The sequence below is a fragment of the Chlamydotis macqueenii genome, chromosome 9, assembly GCF_036417535.1.
Source record: "Chlamydotis macqueenii isolate bChlMac1 chromosome 9, bChlMac1.mat, whole genome shotgun sequence".
NCBI classification, from domain to species: domain Eukaryota; kingdom Metazoa; phylum Chordata; class Aves; order Otidiformes; family Otididae; genus Chlamydotis; species Chlamydotis macqueenii.
This window is the reverse complement of record NC_141564.1, coordinates 21,814,606-21,836,254: the sequence shown is the minus strand read 5'-3', so window position 1 is coordinate 21,836,254 and position 21,649 is coordinate 21,814,606. Positions and strand designations below refer to the sequence as shown.

General features: G+C 40.9%; 1 protein-coding gene across 1 annotated transcript in view; it reads right to left on the bottom strand.

Annotated features, from left to right (window-relative positions):
* SPATA16 (spermatogenesis associated 16) overlaps window positions 1-21,649 on the bottom strand; it is a 77,493-nt gene that overhangs the window by 21,778 nt on the left and 34,066 nt on the right. Inside the window, exons 4-7 of the mRNA XM_086754918.1 lie at window positions 18,561-18,645; window positions 5,885-6,032; window positions 2,918-3,064; window positions 2,561-2,673 (exon numbers count right to left, since the gene is read on the bottom strand). Of these exons, the coding sequence (XP_086611044.1) occupies window positions 2,561-2,673; window positions 2,918-3,064; window positions 5,885-6,032; window positions 18,561-18,645 (493 nt within the window). The remainder of the gene's footprint in view (window positions 1-2,560; window positions 2,674-2,917; window positions 3,065-5,884; window positions 6,033-18,560; window positions 18,646-21,649) is intronic.

Genomic DNA, 21,649 nt, shown 5'->3' with positions numbered 1-21,649 from the left:
AAAATGTGTATGCTGAAATCTGTGTGTAGTAAACACTTTGCCTCTGCTTAAAAAATAGGCAACAAGACAGTGAGATCTGTAAATGTACGCATCATGCTGTGAATCATATGGTAGGTTTTGTTCACCTTTACAATATCAGCAGGCTAATAAGCCCCTCTGGCCACTGTTTCTCCTGTTTAAGTACCATCATGTGCCATCGACGTGGGACTACAGCAGGAGAAAGGCAAACTTGGTGTGTACAAAGCAGCAGAAATTACCCCAGTGAAACCACTTGATAGAGTAACCGCTTGTCAGTGCTGGTAATCTTGACTGGAATGTGAGTAGATGAAGGTCTGACTGATACATATATTTTAAGGCAAATAAAATAACCTTTGTGCCATGGTATGTGTTTCTGGGTAGATGAGGTTTATGCCATTTCCCCACCAGCAGCAGATGATGCTGCACGGGGACCAGACTGCAACGTTCTTCCTCAAATGCTTCTTGCTTTACAATACACAAATGTCTTCTTGATTTAAATGGTAGTAGCTAGACAGAGGGCCAATAGAAAATGCTCTGCTTTTTAAACTTCACGTCTTACCAACAGTGGGGTGTGTATAAATCGTATAATTAACTCTAGGTTGTCTAGCTTCAAAACTGAGGTGGCACTATTGACTTACATTAAGTGTTGCCGTGGCTTAGTAAGCTCTGCTTTAGCACTGAGACATTTTTGTAAAAAAAAAAAATCTGATTAGGACAAGCATTTTGGATTCTACTTTTGCCTCTGCAGATGAAGAGGAGGGCCGAAATGACTGTTTGTTCTATTAAATATATATATACAGATTCTTTTATCTTCTTAAAGTAAGTTGTAAAGCTAGAGTCTATATCTGAAGCTTATCTTGCTGAAGTTTTTAATTTAGCTTGTGAGTAATGGAAATACAATGGCATAGTATTTCTATGTTGAAAAAAAATTTGGAATATTTTCAAGGAAGCAAAAGGGGCCAAATCTCTGCCAGGCCCATAAGGAGATTTTAATCACCAGTAGCAGAGCAGTTCTGGCTCTGTGCCTATCTGTATTATCAGGTATAATTGGCTTTGTCGTTTGCTCTTTGGGTCAGAGGTTCTGTCTTGTCTGGATCATTCAGTGCTATGAAAACTGAAGGGAAAATGAATATGTTTCCAGCGATAATGGATGTGGCATTGGAAGCTGGCTATTCTTACTCAGTGATGATTTTTGTGTCTTGGGGCTTTCCTTCTCTCCATTAAAGCTCCCACATTGACCCCTTGGTGGCTGGTTATAAATCTATATAACTTTATATAAAACTATATAACTTTTAAAAACTGAGTTTTACTGGGGCTTTCAGAAAGACCAGGGTTTTATTCTGCGTCCAGTACCCAACCCACTGTTTATACTTCTAACTTCTTCAATGTTCGAAGTGCAGTGCACACAGCAATAACAGATATTTCACTTTCCTGAAGATGCCACTTCTATTAGCCTGCACATCAATAACCTAGGCTTTTGGTCATCCGAAGTCAGTACCACACGGCTTCAGGAAGGAACTGGGAAGAAGCAGCTGCGTGTTTCCTTGAGGGGATGTCTGCCCTCAGCCTGTTTCACCTGCCTCACACGGATGCAGATGCTTTATGAATGCCCATTTTGGCGAAACACTAAGCACCTTTACCTCCCACTAAACCTGTGAGTTCAAGCATTTACTGTTGTTTCAGCAGCTGCTCTCTGACAGTGAAGGAGAGATAGCTTCCCCAAATATCTAGCTAATGTTTCTTCCTGGCTAGGGGTTGCTAAGTAGCAGTTTCTGTCAACCTCCTATCTGGTATCAAAACCTAAGAATATAAATCCTGTGATTTGCTAAGACACCCCTGATGAGGAAATGGCTCTGATTCCTTCAACATACAGAAAACTAAAAAACTGTTATTGCTAGGGAAAAAGCGTTAACATTAGCATTTACAGTCTGGGGAGGAGAGGCATCTTCCACTTATTTTCAGGAGAATAATTTAAGAATTGCATTAAAACAGTCTAGTCTACATGCAAATTTGATTTTTGACCTTTTGTGCTAATCAAAAGCCATGGTGCTAAAAAGCTGTGTACATTATTGCAGAAAGTATGGAGTAGAATTAACTAATATACTTTCAATATGGTTTTAACAGATTTGAAGGTTATTTCGCATACTTCAGTACATAGGGATTGGGATCTAAATCACTAGAAATGCTGCAAGTAGCAATTATTAACTCTTGATGGAGATCCTGGAGATGTGTGTAGTATACTACGGGTACTAAATATAGCGAGTTGTTTTGGTGGTTATGTGAAGTAGGGATGTAAGATAATAGGCCATAAAGACTTGAGAAAATTGCGTGCAAAGTGATTTTAAATAAACTAAGTACACTGTTAAATAATTAGGGCTACTTTCTAACAGTGTCTAAACCCCAATTGAACTCCGTTCCTACTGCAATTCACTGAGCATTTCTGGACACAGGAGCAGCATGTGCAGAAAGAATTACCCACCAGAAAGCACACGCCGTTCACACATGCACACACTACACAACAAAAAGTGAATTTTATACTCACAGTTAATTTGGAGCTTCTTATAAATTCTATTACTGGCATGATCTTTTTCCCAGTGTTATCCCAATATGTAATTATTTCTTCTTTTGTGAGAGGACAGAAAGGTGCTTTCCGTTCTAGGAAACGAAATCACAAAAACATAGACTGTGTCTATTCATATACATTTTCCACAGAGGATCTAGCAAGATGATGGGTGAACTGGTGGAGGAGAGAGGAGAATGTGGCGAGCTGTCCGGACAGTCAGGGCACAGTGCAGGCACAGAGAAATTGGCGCCAATAAACCCCCCGACTGCCCCTCATTTAGCAAGGATCATGGAGGTGACCCCTAAGCTATCTCAGCTATTAAGTAAGTTGACATACCTGAAAAGATTGGCAGTTTTTTATTTGACCACCTTTCCAAGATTTTTCCAATATGTTTGTTTCTGAAACCCAGAGTCAGTAAGTACTGCTGGGGAGGCAGGGACGGCCACTCGGTGGTTTGTGGCAAGATGTGAAATCCATGAGGATCTGAAATAGGGAAATGAAAATGTTTTCCACTGTCATGTTTCTTTTCAGTTGCAAGAGAAGTTACTTCTTTTGAGGAAAAAATAGGAAATCTGAGAAGGAGTAAAATGTAATCCAGAAAGCGTGCCAAAACGAAGGTGACCAAACCAACGCATCCAGCTACAGCTGGGTTTTGAAATTCCAGACTTGGCAACATTTTGCATCAACAGCTTAAATTTGGCTGATGCATAAGATAAAACACGTTCTTCCTATTTATGCACTTTTCAGTGCTGATCATCCAAAGCATTAATAACGCAACAGTTCAGTAACATAACATCCTGATCTTTTAACGGCAAAAGAAGCTGTTATATTGTTCCCTGAACTTGTGGGGTTTGATTTCCTACAGATTTGTGTTTTTACTATCACCACCACCCCAATCCCAGGCTTTCTGCATGTCCACCCAGCTGGCACGTGCCAGCCTGTCCTGTGGCTTGGCCAGAGTTTGTGACTGCTGCTGCCAAAAAATCCTGTGTTATCAGCCCTGACCTCAGGGTGGACAGATGCTCTGAGCAATTGTGTCAACCACCTTTGCTTAGGGATCCACACTCGTCCTTTCTTTCCTCCCCTTCCCCTGCAAAAAATAAACCTAGATTGAATGTCAGTGTCACTTTTCACAAAGGAGAGTTCTGTTTTCTGTGAGCTCCGCTTTTAAGGTGGCAGGCTAGGCGGTCACAGTGACAAATGGAAGACCCCACTCAGAGCTCTCTGGACTTACTCATATATAAATCAAAGTGAGTGGACCTGATATTTCCCTTGCACCATGTTCTGCTTCTGAGGGATTCTCAATTTTGCAACAAACTGCATTGAATACTTGGATTTAAATGTATATCTGCTCCTTTTCCTTGGCAATAAGGAAAACTTTGAAATCAACTCAGTCCTTGCGCTCAGAAGAACTTGGACTAAAATTGGATGGATGATTGTTACAGAATAGGAAGGTTATTTAAAATAGCATGTTCGTGAGATGTCTGGTATTTCACACCCACTGTTAAAATAGGGCTTAGCTCATATTTATAATTTTACCTATGTAAGATACAGACCTGCAAGTTGAATTCTCAGCGGTATAATACCAACAGAGTTGAACTTGTTGCTTGTGGTTTTGTTTTTGGTGGGCCGTGTGATATTAGGTCAGATCTGAATAAGTTGAGTAACCCCTACTGCTTCGGTTGACTTCACCTACCACTGTTGTACGTTATCTGCGTCTGCTCTGTCTAAGAGGGTTGCCAGGACAGAAAGGAGGGAGGTCAGGAGAGAACTGACCTGAATGAAACATCTCACGCCACTGCACTCTCAAACCCCTGATACCCATATTGGTTTTCTTGGCTATCTATCCCATTCAATTACTAGAAACTTCAGTGATCCCAGAAGCTGCACTCAGATAAATTTGTGTAAAATGGAAACAATTCTTTTAACTGATAGCTTTTTTGTAAACAAACATGCGTGAGGGCAGAACTGGCTCTATTCAATCTGTTTTATAATTGACTAAAGTACCATAGGACTGGGATCTTTTACCCCTCTTTCTTTTTCCATCTTCCTTTTCCTTATTAGGAGGAGTAAGAAAATGACTGGTGATGCTTTAGGGTCATTCAGTGGTTTATGAACACAAACTGAGTTTCAGCGCAATACTTGTATGCTTTTGCTGCTGATGTGCTCCTTAGTCTTGCCCTTGCTATAAATCGCGTGGATTATGTGAAATATGAATTTATCTTTTTACAAATCAGATTCAGGAAGTTTAATTTTATGCTCCTTTTAATGCCAATACTTTTGTCTCAGGAAATTCTCTACAAAGTCACACCAGCAAGTAACCAGTAGATAGGGATTTTACAATATCTGTAACAGATAAGTCCTCATTTTCCCTCTTCAAACAACCCCAAAGCTACGCCAGAAACCCAATACATGAGTGGTCTGTAACTTGCAAAACACAATCTAGTTTTATACTGGTTTCCTAAAGCAAAACAAAAATGAACAAAACAAGTTTACTTGTGTTAAGGGTTTGCACAGTTTTGTGGTAAACATTTGATTTCCTAATTCCTATTTGTGTTTTTCAAATAGATGTTCTTTTCCTTCCCAAAGATGCAAAGTGCATCCTTTTAGAAGCCTTATTTATCTGCAGAGTGCTGGAGCTCAGTGGTGTTGCAAGGACTAAGCCATCATCTCAGATCTGGGTGTAACTCTTGCAGGGAGTAGGCAGCATCTCAGCCTTTCAGACCCCCTCACTGGAAGTGGCAGTGAGGGGTCAGCTACACATCTCGTTTGTATGATGAAGACAGGGGCTTTCCAGAATTTGACTTGAGAAATCTATTTTTCCCTTTGTGTTTCTCTGTCACCAACTCAAAGCCAAGCATGATCAGGCTCAGCTATGTTCCAAGCCACCAGGTTAATGACAGTAAGAAATGCCTTTTATACCCCTGCTGAAATAAGGCTGTGGTCACCAGAATTTAAGCATCAGTTTACTCCAGGAGATGACAATGGTCTCTGCAAAGCCCTTGTTCAATCTAGATTCTGCTTGTCTTCAACAGGCTAAAGGAAACCTGGCTATCTATTTCCATCCCTGCAGGTGAGGTGCTCTCAAAGGTGGTGGTCAGTCCATTAGTGCTTGTAGAAGGGAGGATATTTTGGATATCTAAATCATGTGCAATCATAGAGCAAATCTCAGAAGATAATGTTCCCTTCAGAAGTGTAGAAATGTCTGGAACTCAAGCTCCAGACTCTCTTAAACTCATTTAAAGTCAGGCATGCACACACAAACAATATACAGTGCTTAAGAGAGGTGAACTCTTCTGTTACCTGTATATATGTGCTCCACGTAATCAGGGTGCTTTTTAGCAAACACGTCCTCTATCTTTTTTATTTCGTTAGCCTTGACTTCTGTCCCAAATGGCGTGTACATAACTGAAAAAGATACTTCTGTAGTGATGGCTTCTTCAATCATAGCCTAAAAAAGGCAAATAAATGATACATTTCATGTCAGCTAACAGCTAGTTTAAAAAAAAAAAAGAAAAATAATTACTTTTACAGATGATATTTTCCCTTTAATAATTGCAAAGTCATGCAAAGATAACGTATTTTGGTCTTGAATATTAATTAGAGAGGAATTTAAATTAGTTCCAGAAAACACTACCTATCTATACTCAGAAAATCAATTTAATGGAGAAAGAACATTTGTAAACAGTTTTCAGTGCAGCGAGCCTATGTCTTCAATGAGGAGAAAAGTATTAGATAAATTATCTTTTAGATGAAAAGAAAAAGTGAATCCATGCTCTCTGAAGGTCACATCTTTCAACTGAGGGTTTTATTCAGTCCTTGGGAGCTGGTTAAACAATACTAAGCATTCATATTACTCCTTGGGTTGGCATGAATCAGACACTGTGCCTATATGGAATATTAGTCTTAAAATATTGCATTTAAACACCATTTGCATTAAAAGAAAAATTCACTCCTGTGCAGAGGGCAACATGGAGTTTATGAACCTTGCCATCCCTTAAAAATGATTCAAATGATGCATTGTGCTGGTCTTATGCGGAGCGGTGGATTTCACACTCCGTGGACCCCACAGAACTGGTGCTGGGGCTGCCAGGAGGAGCTGCCAGCCTGGAAACAGCCTTGCTCGGTACGCTCACCGATCAGTGCAAGCTGAGCTGCAGTTCCTCCCGGCTTGGGGTTTGGGTAAGACCACGTTCAGCTCTGCTTTGGCTACATCTGTTGCTAACAAAGGTTTTGTCTTCCTGACATGGACAGTCCTTTCTGGAAACTGGGGAACTGCAAGGCTTTGTTAATGTATGTTGTCAAATGCGTGAACATGGTTAATAGTGACAATACTAACACAAAGTTAATAGAGATGGTCAGAAAAGCATGAGATGGAGAGGTGTATTTATTAAACTGGGTGCATGGATCTCCCAGATCACTTTATACACAAAAGTGATTCACAGAAAGTATCGTTACGGGACTAGCTTGGTGTTTTATTGACAAGTCCTCACTTTTGTTCTCCAGTCTCCACCTATGTAAAATTATCCAAGACATAGTGTGCCTCTGTGAGTCATTTGTTTAGCTGACAACTGTTCCCACCAATCCAGAACGGAAGGCTGAGAGTGGCAATTCATTAAGTATATATGCCGTTCTCTTTAATGGCTTTAGACAACAGGTACTCCGATATGGTCTTACACCAGTTTTTTTTTTTTATCATGTTTATTGGTATGGGGTGTGCAGAAATACCATAGAAATGCTGTGAATGTGTTGAGCTGATATTGGGATAGGCTGCTATATGTGCACCCTGAGTGCTCTTACACTGAATGCTCTGCCTGGATGTCGAGGGCATCACTGGAGATTTGTTTATATTTTAGATTACTGTATTTATACAGCCCATTATCCTGCATTTACTGGAATGGAAGCAGTCTGGAGTGGGCAGTACTTAGCCCTGGAAAATAAACAAGCTCCAAATGTGTGCAGTAGTATCATGACCACCCGGGGCAGTAATAATGTCCCCGCCCTGGTGAGAAGGAGTTCCAGCTTTCCACGGGCACAGCCGTGTTATCCATGGTTAATGCCACAGATCTGGAGGTACCAGACCAGAAAATAGCAAGTGTGTCCTCCTGCCAAGAGCTCAGGGGCCCGTGAATGGATCTGTGCCTGTTCCTCCCTGCGGGAACACTTACCAGTCTGCACTGACTTATAGAAAAGTGATTTTAGGATTTCAAGTTTCTATGGGCTCTAATTATCTTGTCATTCAGGGCCCTTAGAGGATCAGTAGCAAAACAATAGTACTGATCTAGCTTTCCAAGCTACATTTTTAAAAAAGCAGAGGCCTACTTGTTCCAGTTTTACTGAATTTCATGTGTAAATATAGTCACAGAATTAGGTCAGCCTTATTTTATATGAGATGTTGGGTATTCTGCTGATTTTCTAGAGCTTGGCAGCCATTTCCTAATCTTGATTAATATGAGCATGTGAATGTGGTTTTGGGTGTATCCACACATTTCAGATTGAAAATACATGGAGTGAGGCAGCAAGATGAAATCGTGAGCGATTGGACCAGGCAAGCTCTGTATTCTGCCTGCAAAGTTCACTTTTGGCTTTATCATCCTCAAGAACAGTTCAAAGTCAGGCCTATAATATCTCTGCATTGCCATGTACCCATGGCTACTCTGCACAGCGTGCAAATAGCGACTAGCTCAGAGGGCAATAATGGTAAAATGTCAGCCAACAGGGAAAAGAATAGATCCGTAGTTTCCGGTCAATACTGGTACTGAAGGTATTATTATTACCCAAGAGCATTTTTTTTCCCCCCAAGCTACTGACCCTGGACATAGATGCTATTTGTTTTATTATCCTCTTGGATTTTTATGGGGTAAAGTCTTTAAGGATATAAAACTTCAGCCCATAAAAACTTTGGAGGAGAAAACTTTATACGATGAAATCCCTAAGGATTTTTCTGCTTAAGCCTTTATGCACTGAAGTCCATGCCCATGGATGAATATCCGGCAATGTGTCCAGGAAACTGAGATGACTACAGAACATCTGTCATGCTGTACACTGTGCAGCTACTCCACAGTCATACTGTGGAGAGGATTGCACGGGCTCCAATGGACTTTCAAGAGAGGACAGGACAACTTTTTTTTTTTTCCCATTCGCCTGTGTTTTGGTGTCTTTCCATCTGAAGAGTCGTCTCTGCAATGTTCTCTTGGATATATCAGGGAGGATGATGTTGTTCTGGCCTCAGAGTGGAAGAAATGTCAAGCTCTTTCATGCATATGGGGGTAGCAGCTAAACTGATATAGATGATAAATAAAGATAAGACAACTAAAAAGCCAAAAGACTTTCTTAAACAACAAACTTTGTTTGGATCGAGGGTTTAAACATGTATTTGACCTAACACCACATACTCCTCTGAGCATCTTAGCTCTGCAATATCCTTGCATTCTGCCGTGCCTAGTAATGTTAGGTTTCACAGACCGTTCAATAAAACTTAAACTTTAGTCCAAATAATCTTATGTTGTCCCCTCAACAGCTACTAAAATTCTGTTCAGAGCTCGTAAAATGAATAGGTAAATGCACAAGAAACAGAGCTTTCCCATGCCAACTTTTGATGGCAAATGATATAACTACTTCCATATTTTTATGAAGCGCTTGCTATTTTGCCTGCTTAGAGCAGACATAGAAGAAAAATGGCACTGTAACAGCGAATCCTTCATAACAGTGACAGTAGTTTTCCCTGCTACAGTCCCTAACCTTAATCCTCTTTAACTACAGAAAGGTTTAATTTGGAAAATCCAATTATCTTGACATCTAGAATTAGCCAAAAATTTAGATATCTTTCTAGTGCCTTATCTTGCAGCTGCAGTGCACACTCAGCCACTGTCACATTTACAGTACAGCAGGAATTGATGCTTTTATTGATGACTTTTATTAATGCAATGATATCAGGCAGGGTAAAGCCGTTAGCCTCTTCTGTGAACTGCTTCCGCTCTTAGGCTGGTAGTTAGAATTATGGGTGCACTGTGGTGCAACCTGTGCGCTTTTCTCGCTGTCTTTCCAACCATAAAGAAGTATCTGGCAGCCCTGCCACTAAGTCTGTTGCTGTTGTGATATGAATATCTTCTCACCAGCATGATCTTCTTACATAATTTTTATTATTATTTTTTTTTTTGCAGGGAAAAATAAGTCGACAGAATGCCAGAGCATATCCTTTTCTCAATATGTTTATGGTATGAATAAATCGTGTATTATACAATAGATGAGAACTTTCTGCTTATCTGCCATGCAATGCCTCCCCATTAATGTAGGTCACATGAAATATCCGCTTATTTAGATTCTTAAGTTATTAACGTATTTAAGAGTCTGCGAGTTATTTTATATGTAGTATATTTTGAAAGCGGATTTGCAGAGCACCACAGCGATAGATCCGTGTATTCTGCTGACTTCTGAAAGGCAGAGGTACTGCAGATGGGTCACCTTTGGCTTCAAGATCTGTTTGGTACTCCAGTAAGTATCTCTTTATGTTTTGCGAGAAAAGAAATCCATGCTTTATATCCTTCCAAAGAGATCACTATTCATTAAAGGAACACCCCAGACTACATAGTATGGAAAAGGCTGGAGGCTGCTATGAAACTCCCTGTCCATGACACGAGTAGGTGGGAAAGCAGGGACGGAGCAGGAACATGGAAATACAGCTCTGGTTTGGGGAAGCTCTCTGCCCACAAGCCCGTCCTCCAGTCTCCCAAACTCATGTGCGTGGAGAGCGCCGTGGGAACCCGCAGCTCTCCTATCACTTGCTCCCAACTGAGAATCACCCTTTCATCTCAGCACAGGGGTAAATGTGAAGGATTTCAGTGTTTCTTTGCTGTGGTGGAGCAACTCTGAGACCAACAAAACAGAGGCTATATTTGCTTTGCAAGGCTGATCCAGAGCGTTGACAAGGTGAGCCCCTGTTACTGCTTGAATTACAGTCTGTTGCCATCAGTATCTACCCTGTGTGTCTGTACCAGGCCGGAGCACTAGCTCCAAGCATCTCTGCAGACGTGGCTCCTGGCCTGGGCCACCTACCCCTTTCCAGCTGGGACCTCCTGATTCCCCGGGAACGCTGTGATGTGAGCAGAGCCGGTCCAGCGGAGCGAGCCAATTTCCCTCGGACAGTCAGCGTGGCTGATGTGCCGTGCTGGCAGGCTCTCAGCCACCCAGCTAGCTGCAGCGCAGCCACGCTTCCTTGGCATGGTAACAGAGGCAGACATAAATCTGCAACGGGGCGATGAGGTAGTGGATGCAAATATCGAGGAACCAATAGGCCACTTATCCTCTACATGAAGCTATTGGCCAAAGCCACAGCTTTTAACTAGTTTTGTAAATATCGCCCCTTTCTTAAGGATAAAAGAGTTTTCACAGTGAGAAATACCCAAATTCCAATAAGGCAATTCACTGTGACTGCTCTGAGCAGCAGGACTGCCCTTCCAGTGCTGGGAGAAGCCTTTCACCAGCACAAGCCCTCGGCAGGTGTTGGGTCAGCTCCGCACGGCTCCCACTATGTCAGGAATGGGTCACAGTTTGAGCAACAGGGTTTTTTTTTTTTTTGTGAAAGGGGATTATAAACTGTGCTCAGTTGAACAGCTTTGGTAGCCTGGGCCCAGAGAGACATCTTAACTCAGACAGACAGAGCTAAATGTTGAGCTTTAGGTGAATGTCATCAGAGCCATGGACCAACTGAATGCTGGCCACTGGATGCTGCATCCATCTGGTGATTTAAGCAAGTGCTTGAGAGATAGGGAGTGACCCTGGCAAGGAAATAGTCCTGGGAGAAATGTGGGATACTTGCTGTAAGGGCTTTTCAGTGCTTTTAGCCCAAAAAGAGAAAACAAAAAAAAAGAAAAGGAAAGTAAAATGCAGAAAGTAACTGAAGGAGATGTCAGTCCTTCCTAGCACTGAGCTCAACATCTTTTGGGAACTTGACTTAAATGTGAAGAGAGGAGTAAGACAGCCAGGGGTGGTGACTGATGTGGTTAGCCTGCAAAATGGACAGCGCTGTTCAAAGGGGGAGCAAAACGTCGTGCCTCAGTCATTGTAATAGCAAACTGCTTTATGTGGCTGAATGTCTGCTAATTTAGTAGAAGAGAAGTTGACTGTACATAGAGATGTTTCTGAAAAGTGACTTTATCTCTTTCTGTGTGATGTCCTCCTATTTTCAAGAGCAGATGTGCAGACAGAAAGCTACATAACCAGTAATGATCCTGGAAACAGCACAAATTCCTGCCGGTGGCTTCATCTCCCCAAAGAAAGGAGATGGGATATAAAAGGGAAGAGGACAATGAATGTGTAACTTCTTAAGGACTTTTGCATCTCAAGGGAAGAATAAGGGCCTGAGAGCAGCACAAAATGGCTGGTTTTCTATGCTGATTTCTCAGGTTTCTTTTGTAAATCTTAAAGCTCTGCTTTGCAACCCTGTAAAAGCCAGAATGAATTGAAAGTTCTACTTGTGAAATATGCACATTGCTTTTGAGCTGACCTCTAGGTTTTTAATATGGTCCAGAGCTTTGCTGTCCAGGTTGTTCCTGTTGAGTATCTTTGAGACACGATTTATGGGCCTCTGTTAACAGTTAAAACCCTAATTGGGTTGATATTTTGCTTCATATTGGGATTTCAACAGCTACCAACTACAGCAAGGTATGTGTTGCCTATTACATTCAGCTGTATGAAATAAATCCATCTTCCCTGAAATTAGAGGCAATTAATCCATCTGTATTAATAATTGTGACATTTAAACTAATAACTTCTCTTATTATGTAAATATAATTATGATTCAGCAACAGTTATTCTACCGTGAATGATCTGGTACTAGAAAAATAGAAGTAGGTAGCAAATATGTGGAGGTAAATATTACTAAAGAAGAAAGAATACAAGAAAAATGTTAAATTCCTTGGTTTTGTACATGCGGAATTGTTTCTGGAATGGAAATATCAGCAATAACAACAGCAATAAAGAGCTCCCAAATCAGTATCAACATGATAGAAACTCTCTGTTATGTTATTTGCCTTCTCAATCCAGTTTTCAATTACTCTATATTTTTACTAGTGTACCTGTGAGCAGAATGAAGCTGATTTTTGCAGCTGAAAGTTATGTCTTATGAATAGTGTATTTCAAAGCCAGACTGGTCTGGATCCTTGAAATGGCATACAGAGGAAAAGGCTCATTCTGCCCTGAAAAATGTTAATATTTTTAATTTTTACAAGTTGCTTCAGCCATGATGCAATGAGAACACAGGTCAGAAGCCGCACTGAGATCATCTGGATACCAGTGCAGTGTCTTAAGAATGAACTGATCTGCCTACTTATGAGCCAAAAATCTTTTCGTTCTTTGAATGTACCAAATGAGGAAAATCATTACATCCCAATTTTCTACCAGAAAATGAAAAGCTGAGTGCTTGAAGGCAAGTGGTGTCCTTCAAAATGGCTGTAGATACAGAAGAGGGAGGATTACCTATTGGTTTTTATGAAGAGGGATAAGAGAAATGTTTTATCTTTTCTGACATGAGAAAATTCAAAAATACTTAAACCAGAAACAAGCTCCACAGATCTCTGAGACAATATCGACTTTTGCGTATTAGACATGCACTTCTGCCTGTACACACAACAGTTGTTGACCTCGACGGGATTTTCCCCCAGATTTGATTAAAGAAGGGACTTTTCTCCAGCAAACTGTGACATAGCATGATCTGTTAAAATAGCCTCAAGAATTAATGAGAAATACATTTTCTCAGTGATACGATGGCCAGGCTGCCCAGAGAGGCTGTCTGTCAGCTTCTATCGGTCATTCCATTAAGAGGATTGTAAAACATCCCTGCCGTTGCCAGCTTGGAAACCTCACGCTCCATAGCAGGACAGGGGTCAAGCGTGAGCAGGCAAGACTGCTGACAGGCCTCGTCACCGGCTGAGACTGCGGAAAAGGTTTTTGGCTACCAAAAGCTTTTTCCTTTTAACTTTCTTGCCTTGGATCATCACCCCACAAGGTGTGAGATAAAGCTGAGCTCTAAAGGAGTTGACAGTGTTCATCCCTGCGCTGCAGGTGTTCTGCCACCTTGCAGGGCTGGGTTATCATTTACTTTATTGTGTGATGTGTGTATTGCTCTGGGCTTGCAACAGCCCAGATTTTTGAAGCGGAAGCACCTGATGTTCATAACAACAACAAGTGAGCAAAACAAATGTCTGAATACCCAAACCTCCATGTCAGCCAGTGCGTGTACTACTGCAAGCTTTCTCTGTGACGCTGAGTTTAGCTGACAGAACTATTCTCAGAAACACAAGTTCGTGAGCTCCATACGCAGCAAAAATCAGTATTTTTAATGCGCTAAGAGCAGCTCTATGAGGGCTGCAATCTTGGCCAAAAAACTGGGATTGAACTGGAGCTAAAGATAAAAGCCTGGTTTACTCCAACGCAAATTAAAGGTCTCCATTTGAGCTGTAGCAAATAGACATTGGCTACATGATGGAATGAAGGCTTTTAGTCCAGATGGTTATGGAAGTGTGCAGATATGAACTTTCAAGCTTTGCAATGCCTTCCTGGGGTTCTGTTTGCAACGTATGGGTTGCTGGTGCAACGGCACTTAGTGTAAGACTTTGGGTAGAGGGGAATAACTTTGGGTATAAGTGCATAACGGATGCTAGAGCTGAACCTTTAGTATAAAATAGGCCACATGGGTTTCACAATGGAATAATAAAAGCAATTAAATTTTTAGTGTGCTAATGAGTTAAGCTGGAGATGTTTATAAATCAGGTAATAAAGGCATTTCATACTAAGACGTCTGTGCCAGATACTGCTGAAATCAGGCTGGGACTTTCAAGATACTTGCAAAGTCCATGTTGTACAATGTTGGCATTTTTGATGCTGTAGTATGAGCGTGATATATTTTTACTCATGGAATTAAGCATGCAGCTTATATTGCACAGGTTCTATCCAGTGGAAATAGTTTACAAATGTGTGAGTAAAACTGGACAGTTTGGAGAGTAACTCTTTCTACGAGATGAAATTTCTCAAGTCTATTGTTTGTTTTGCTATTACCAGCTGAGAAATTGCATTGCTGAAAATAAATGCTAGGCAGCTTACTTGACTATAGTAATAAGTAAATTTAAACTCTATCTTACTGCTACCACTCCGAAGTTATCTACCATAATACACATTATTATTTATTGTGATGAACTCTATTTAACTCGCCTATTGTTAATCTAACATCCAATACACAAACCATCCAGTGCATATTCTGTAGTGGGTTATGAAAAAAAGCCCATCCATCTGATTATATGTTAACGTAGAATGTATATTTTTCAATCCATGGCATAAAATATTTGAACAGAGAAAAAGGCCCAGCTTACTGAATAACATTACCCATTGCAAATTACTTTTTCACCTCTCATCAGCATTATACCTTTATCACAGAGTGGAATGCAAGGCGGGTATTAATATTCAAAACCAACACAGGGCATTAGATATTACATATCATTGTACAGAAGATCCAGAAATAGATGGTTTACTTTAAAGGGGATAATCAAAGAAAGCTAATCAAAAAGCTAATCAAAAAGAATATTTAAAGTTGCTTTGATCGTGATCCATAGGTACCTATACAGGGAGAAGATAACAAGTACTAAAGGATCTCTGAGCTTTCAGAAATGAATGCGTAATATAAATTGCTGGAAGTTTGGACTGGAAAAGTAAGATTCCAGTTAGTAAACTGGGGGAGAAGCAGGGGAGAAGCATGCAACAAATAATCTATTAGAGGTGTTATGGTAAATATTCTGTTATTAAACTTGTTAAATGGGGATTGGGAAACTTTCTCAAAATCAGTCTCTACTTTCCTCTTTCGGTATGAATGCAGGAAGGTAAGGGTGCAATTCTTTTGTGTTTTTATGCAGAAAGTCAGATAATTTGTCAATATGAGCTCATCTGGCCTTCAAAATCTGACAGTACAATCCTTGCAGTGTGCCTAAGAGGAGGTACAAAGTCAGAGGGAACAGATTACTGCTGAAGAAGGAGAAATATGTAAAAGTTAACAACGAGGAGGGAAGCAATTTGAGGATGTTTTAAGAAGAGTTCTGGAGAAAGAGGACTCCAGGCAGTTGATGTCATGGATAGAAGTTCAAAGGAAAGTATAAAACCAAAATCAGGAGAAGAAAACCAAAGGAGATACAAGATAAAGGCTGCTCGGAGCATGAGGAATAGATCAGGAGAGAAAAAACAGTGATTTAGAAGTATGATAAATAATAAAGAGCTTTGCAGATGTGAATTAAAGGCTTGAATTTTTTTGCAGTTAAGATGTCAGCTGAAGGATTCAAGTGGTTTGTACAATATTTTGAATCCATGAAAGAAGTAGAAGACAGGCTCTGAGGAGGAAAAGCCTTTTCCAGTAGTTAAAAGAATCATGAAAAGCAGAAACAAAAGTAGTCAATGACACACCAGGAGATTATACACATGACCCACTGATCAAAGCAAAGAGTGACATATCTAATCTAAAAATCTTTCCTCACACAAGTAAAACTCAAACCATCCTGTTCACCATCTATTCCCTTCCTCCTCAGAAAATTTTGCTCATGGTTGCGAGCCAACGCTAGCGAGTTCTGGGGCAGAGGAGTACTTAGCAAGAAAAGCGTGCATCAATAGCTGTTGCTTTGGTTACAAAGGCACATGAGCATGTATAGTCGTGACAAGTTATTTTCAGCTTCACACAATGCAATAGAATGTTAATAGAAAGGATTATGTTACCTCTGCTTGGTCTCTCTGTGGTGGAAAGTCCCAGTGCAGTGTCACATGCTACATCATACTGCATAATTGTTGCTGTGTGCTCTAATGACATTGAAGTCAACCGTGGTGCTGAGTGCACAGAACTCATCAGCGCGGAAAGGAAAAGGTTGTTACTGGTGCTGGGGATGTATCTTCATGAACGGTGTTTCTTAAGTGCTAGCTGTTAACTTGAGTGGGAGTGGTACTGGGCACCCAGCTGACTCCCGCGTGTGTGTCAGCATATAGATACCGCTGAATCCTTAGCCGAGCCCACGCTAAGACATACGCACAAAAGGCACAAAACTGCAGAGCAATCTCCGTCTCCCAGTGAAAATCAAGTACGGTGGGGGAACTGACATTTCAAAGCTTCTGCAGTCAAAGATGACAGCAGCTCAGATCCAGGCGAAAGGCAGAGAAGGAGTGGGAATGGGGCACAAACAGTGCCTTTTGGTACTACGGGGGTCCAGTGAGGCCCACATGTGAACTCTCTGTCAGGAAGAGAAATGAGCTGTGAGCTCTGGACTGAAGCGGAAATGAACCAGAGTCCTAAAACTGCCAAAAACCTTTGACCCTTGCTGTCCATTTTGTATGATGATGCTAATATTTTATGAAGCTGCTAATGGCTGGAAGCGATTCAGTAGCCCCACTTCTGGTTTGGTTCACTCCCACTGTAGCCCAACCACAAATTTTCTGATTTAAGCTCTTCAAGGAGGCATAGAAGATGATGAATCTTGTCCTTCATGCCACTTTTTGGCCCTTTTACATAGCAGAACAGTCTGAACCCCTGGGGGGAGAGGACAGCTGTGACAGCTCCTCCTTTAAAGGTTTATTATTTGAAGCTTCATGTCCATGACATCAAGAAGGGAAGTCAATAGATACCAGCGTCAAGAGACAAAAAAAGATATTCCATTCGAAGAAATGACCCCTTCATAAAACCTGTTTGTGAACTCAAGATTTTAAACGAGTCTGACCCAGTAGGGAAAAAAAATCAAACTGTTCTGTACAGAAGAAATTCTCTGCTGGAAAGCATATAAGAAAGTTCACAGGCATTGCAAAAACTAGCCCAGTGGGTAATTCTCTGAATGCGATGCACTTTGCACTCACAGCAGTACTGAAATTCAGCAGCTTCCAGGATTGAGATTTACTCAATTTTACTGACAAGAATGCAACTAATAATAGTTTTAAACAGGAAGAATTTACTGAGTGAGTGAAGGTAAAAGACCAGATTCTAATATTTATTATTCTGGCTTATGTCAGACATATTTTGCATCACTTCATATAGAGTATGAGAGAAATCATAGATGTTCTCACAGAATAAAATCAAAATAAATAGGATCAGAATCAGACTCTGAGAATTTATTGCAAGGGACATACATTGTTCCTAGTATCATTAGATTCCTTGTATGGACAAGGAGGACCTGAGAGCCAGGTCCACTCTACGAGGCAGAAGGGTCTTGACTGCCTGAGGCCCAAATGCTACAGTCCCTCTGAAATGCACTTTGGTTGCACTGAAACCAGGGCTGTGACGGCTGGGACACCACAGGCAATGATAAGATCTTGCAGCAATAAGCCTCTCCCAGCGAAAGGTCTAGCATCCCTTCACCTCCAAGTGTGTCAGAGCTCTCCTCAGAGCAGGAGGGGGGTACCTTTAAACTTAAATTTGTGCTGATGTGGCTGAAGAGCCATCTCAAATAAGTATCACTCAAGAGACGAGTCTTGTCGAAGTCAATGGTCTACTCCCCACATAAGTAATCTTTGCAGATTGGGGTCTTACCTAGCCATCCTTCACAGAGGAAGGAACTTTAGGTTCCTCTGAGACCATTCGTTACAGTCATTTTTTCCTCCCCTTCCAGTTGAAGAGTTTGGAAAGCTATCAGAGGATTAGTATCATGCAAATTGCAAAAGGAAAGTGTCTCTAAGGTAGAAAGACTTCACAAAAAATAGCTTAGGGGACTATACAGTATCCAGAATTAAATTTAATAGCAGTCCATAAAATTGAAGTATGAGCCAAGGGTTAACAACCTTGAATTTTGCCCTTAAAATTAGTCCAAGAAAATCTACTTAATTATAAATACAGTAGTACTATATAGTGTCCTGTTGATTGATATGCCCAAGAGTTACCTTTGTCGGCAGTCTTTTAAGCAGTAATCCTTCATTTTGGCCTTAATAGTGAGATGGGCACCTCCTTCCTCATTGGGCTATCAATTCTTACCTGCCAATACACTTTGATGAGCTTGCTTATCCGCTGCTCAGTGCCTCCTGTCAGCCAGTACATATAGTCAGCAATCATGGCGCTCCTGATGACAAAAGCAGAATAAATGAGTGTACATGGAAAGAAGGATGTATATAGCAGTATTTAAAGGAGGTAATATTAAAAGAGTATAACATGAGGTTTCCATCAAAAGATTACATGTAACTCTCAGTCTTTGTCTGACTTTAAGATAAGCATTAGTAAACATTTTTTTTTTAGCTAGTAAAGCTGTCTGCAAGCAAACAACCCTTCATTTTCTTTTAATAGCCTTTCCATATTTCACTCTGAGCAAATATTTAATGGCTGCTATACAATATTTTAGTCTAGCTTTTCCTTTTTTTTTGCTTTAAAGTATCTGTGGGAGAAAGGTCTTTCATATAAGTACATTTCTTCTAGGACAGCATCAAAATGTATAACACCCTGCAGCTTGGCAGTTGGAGAATATCACTTGTCTATGGTGAAATCAGACATAGTTCACCTTTGATTAAACTATATCTTAATCCCCTCCCCCCAAACTAAAAGTAATCAGCTATCTTGCTACCTAATTGAGTATGCTTTAGTACTCCCACTGTCTGTGACAATCATTGCGTTACTCTTTCTAGACGGAGGGATATTAAAAAACTGTTGTGCAATGGATATGAATGCAGAATCTTAACAGACTTCAGAAAATCAGTTTGCTTTTATGGCTGCCTCTCCACACTGCTCTCTGTTTCCTTTCCTCTAGAGATTCCAAATCCAATTAAATGTGACTAGATGTAATTCCGAATTGTCACTTTAGTCAATTAAACATATAATAATCTTGTGTACCTAATTACTAGCACCAAAAGTTTATTTGTTGTTGTAGTGCTATCAATGTGTACTTCTGCATGTTCCCCTTATCACTGCCTATATATTAATTGTGCTTTGACATTACTGTAAATTGAATTTGAAATTTCCCCCTAGTTAAAAGTGCCTCACAAACAGTAATCCCAATCCTGTTGTAATACCCTTTCAGAACGTACTTTCCAAGGCTGTATTATGTTCTTAATGAGATATAACCAAAAATACACGGATTTAACAATAAACATTTCAAAGCAGGCCGGTATCAGGGGGTAACATATTGTTACAAACAGGAACTAAATCTTCCCTTAGATGTTCTCATACAGCTTCCATTAATTTCACCGGGAGAAAAGCAATTCAGTAGGTTCCATGGATTTCTGCATAAGGACTGGATTTAGCCATAAGCTTTATCCAATGTTCATTCAAATAATTGGCAAAAATCCTCCTGACTGCACTAGAACAAAGAGCAGTTTCTAATTGAACATCGTTAGCCCAGCCGGCACAGGATGAACAAAGGATGAAATCCTCATTGCCTTGAAAAGCATTGGCAAAACTGTCATTGACTCCAAATGGTGCCAGGGTTTAATCCCAGGAATGACATATGGATCCTGTGGATGAAGCAGAGAAGGTGAACAAAGCATCCAGCTTTGCCTGCTTGACCTGGTGATGGTTTTGAGGAAAGACCTTCACTGTGTCCCGAGGTGCAAAAGGGAAATAGCCATGCGGCATAAAATTGAAGGGAAGACTTAGAATGAATCTGTCACGTTATTCTGTACCTTTGGTCTACTGGAGGTGGTCTACAAAGCTTCCAGCTCCCGTGGCAATGCTAATAGCGAGTTCCTAGCAGTGTACATGAACGATGGTGGCCTCGTCAGATGGAAGGGACTTTCAATCTAAATTTAGAGCAATTCTTAAGCACTAAAGCCTTGTCTTTTTTGGACATTTGCAAGTGGGCATTTATAATTTGGGCTCCTATAGATATACTACCCTCCAAGAGCTGTCATTTCAAAGATTAAAACTAGCAAATCCTTAACCCCAAGCATCACCCTGTCGGTGCCTGCTGCTGTGTGAGCACTGCCATGGGTCAAACACAATCTGATGATACAGAGACAACCACAGCATGCTTTGCCACACCTATTGCAGGCTGTGGACTCACAAAGCAAGGATCCATCTCACCGACAGCACAACACGACATCCAGTTTCTGACCTCCCACCCCTCAGTGGTAGCCAACGCCACCTTCTCCCAGCGTGGCACTGCTTTCAAAGGCAAAGATGTGTGCAGAGCCCTGGAAAAACCTGGAATCAATTCTCAGAGAAGTCACTTCATCTTTCTCTGTTTCTCAGCATCAGCTGTAAAATGTGGTCAATCATACTTGACTGATTTACCTACTTGGTGTATGAGTCCTCCTGGTGCAATCTTTTGCTAATTCTTCGCAGCGTGCTCAGCACAATGTTGTTCTGATCATGGCAGAGGTCTCCAGACATCGCTGTGCTTCAGATAAATGCTTTTCCTCTTCATTCTTCCTTCTTAATTTGTTCTTATTTAGATAATAAGAACCTACATTTCAAGCATTTGTGTTTAGTTTTTCAATGTCTGCTTTTATCCCTGCTAGATTTATTCGGTACTGCTGTGCATTATGTCGGGAATGGTGAGGCACATAAATAAAACTGCTCCGAGCCTTTAGAGTGCCTCCGTCTCAATTTTACTTCTCAGTTCCTTGGCCGTCAGGGAGCACACACAGGTCAGGACCGATGTTTGCTACTGTGACCTCAGGGCTTACAAGTGACTTGAAAAATTCCACTTTCAAAAGAAACACAAGCATTAAGATGGTCTATGCCCACTCCTAAATGTGCACAAGTCAGAGAGTTTTCTTTGAAGGCCTCCAAGTCTCAATTCACAGAACCAAAGCGACGCAGGGAACTATGAATTTCCAGATGCAGGGACACAGGTGAAATTACTCTATCTGAATATGGCTGCAGGGCTGGGCACTGAAAAGTATTTAGAGACCTAAACACTCAGAAACCAAAGGGCCGATCGAGATATTTAGGCAGGTTAAAAGCTTGGCTCCCATTGAAATACATGAAGGCATAAAGCACTGAGCTGGGTCCCTAACTCCCAGTGAGTACCTGTCCCTGTGGCTTGTAAAAATCCAAGTAACAAAGACTTTCAGTAAGAGACTTATGAACGCATGAGACACTCTGAAATGAGACTTAAGTAAAATATTATTTAA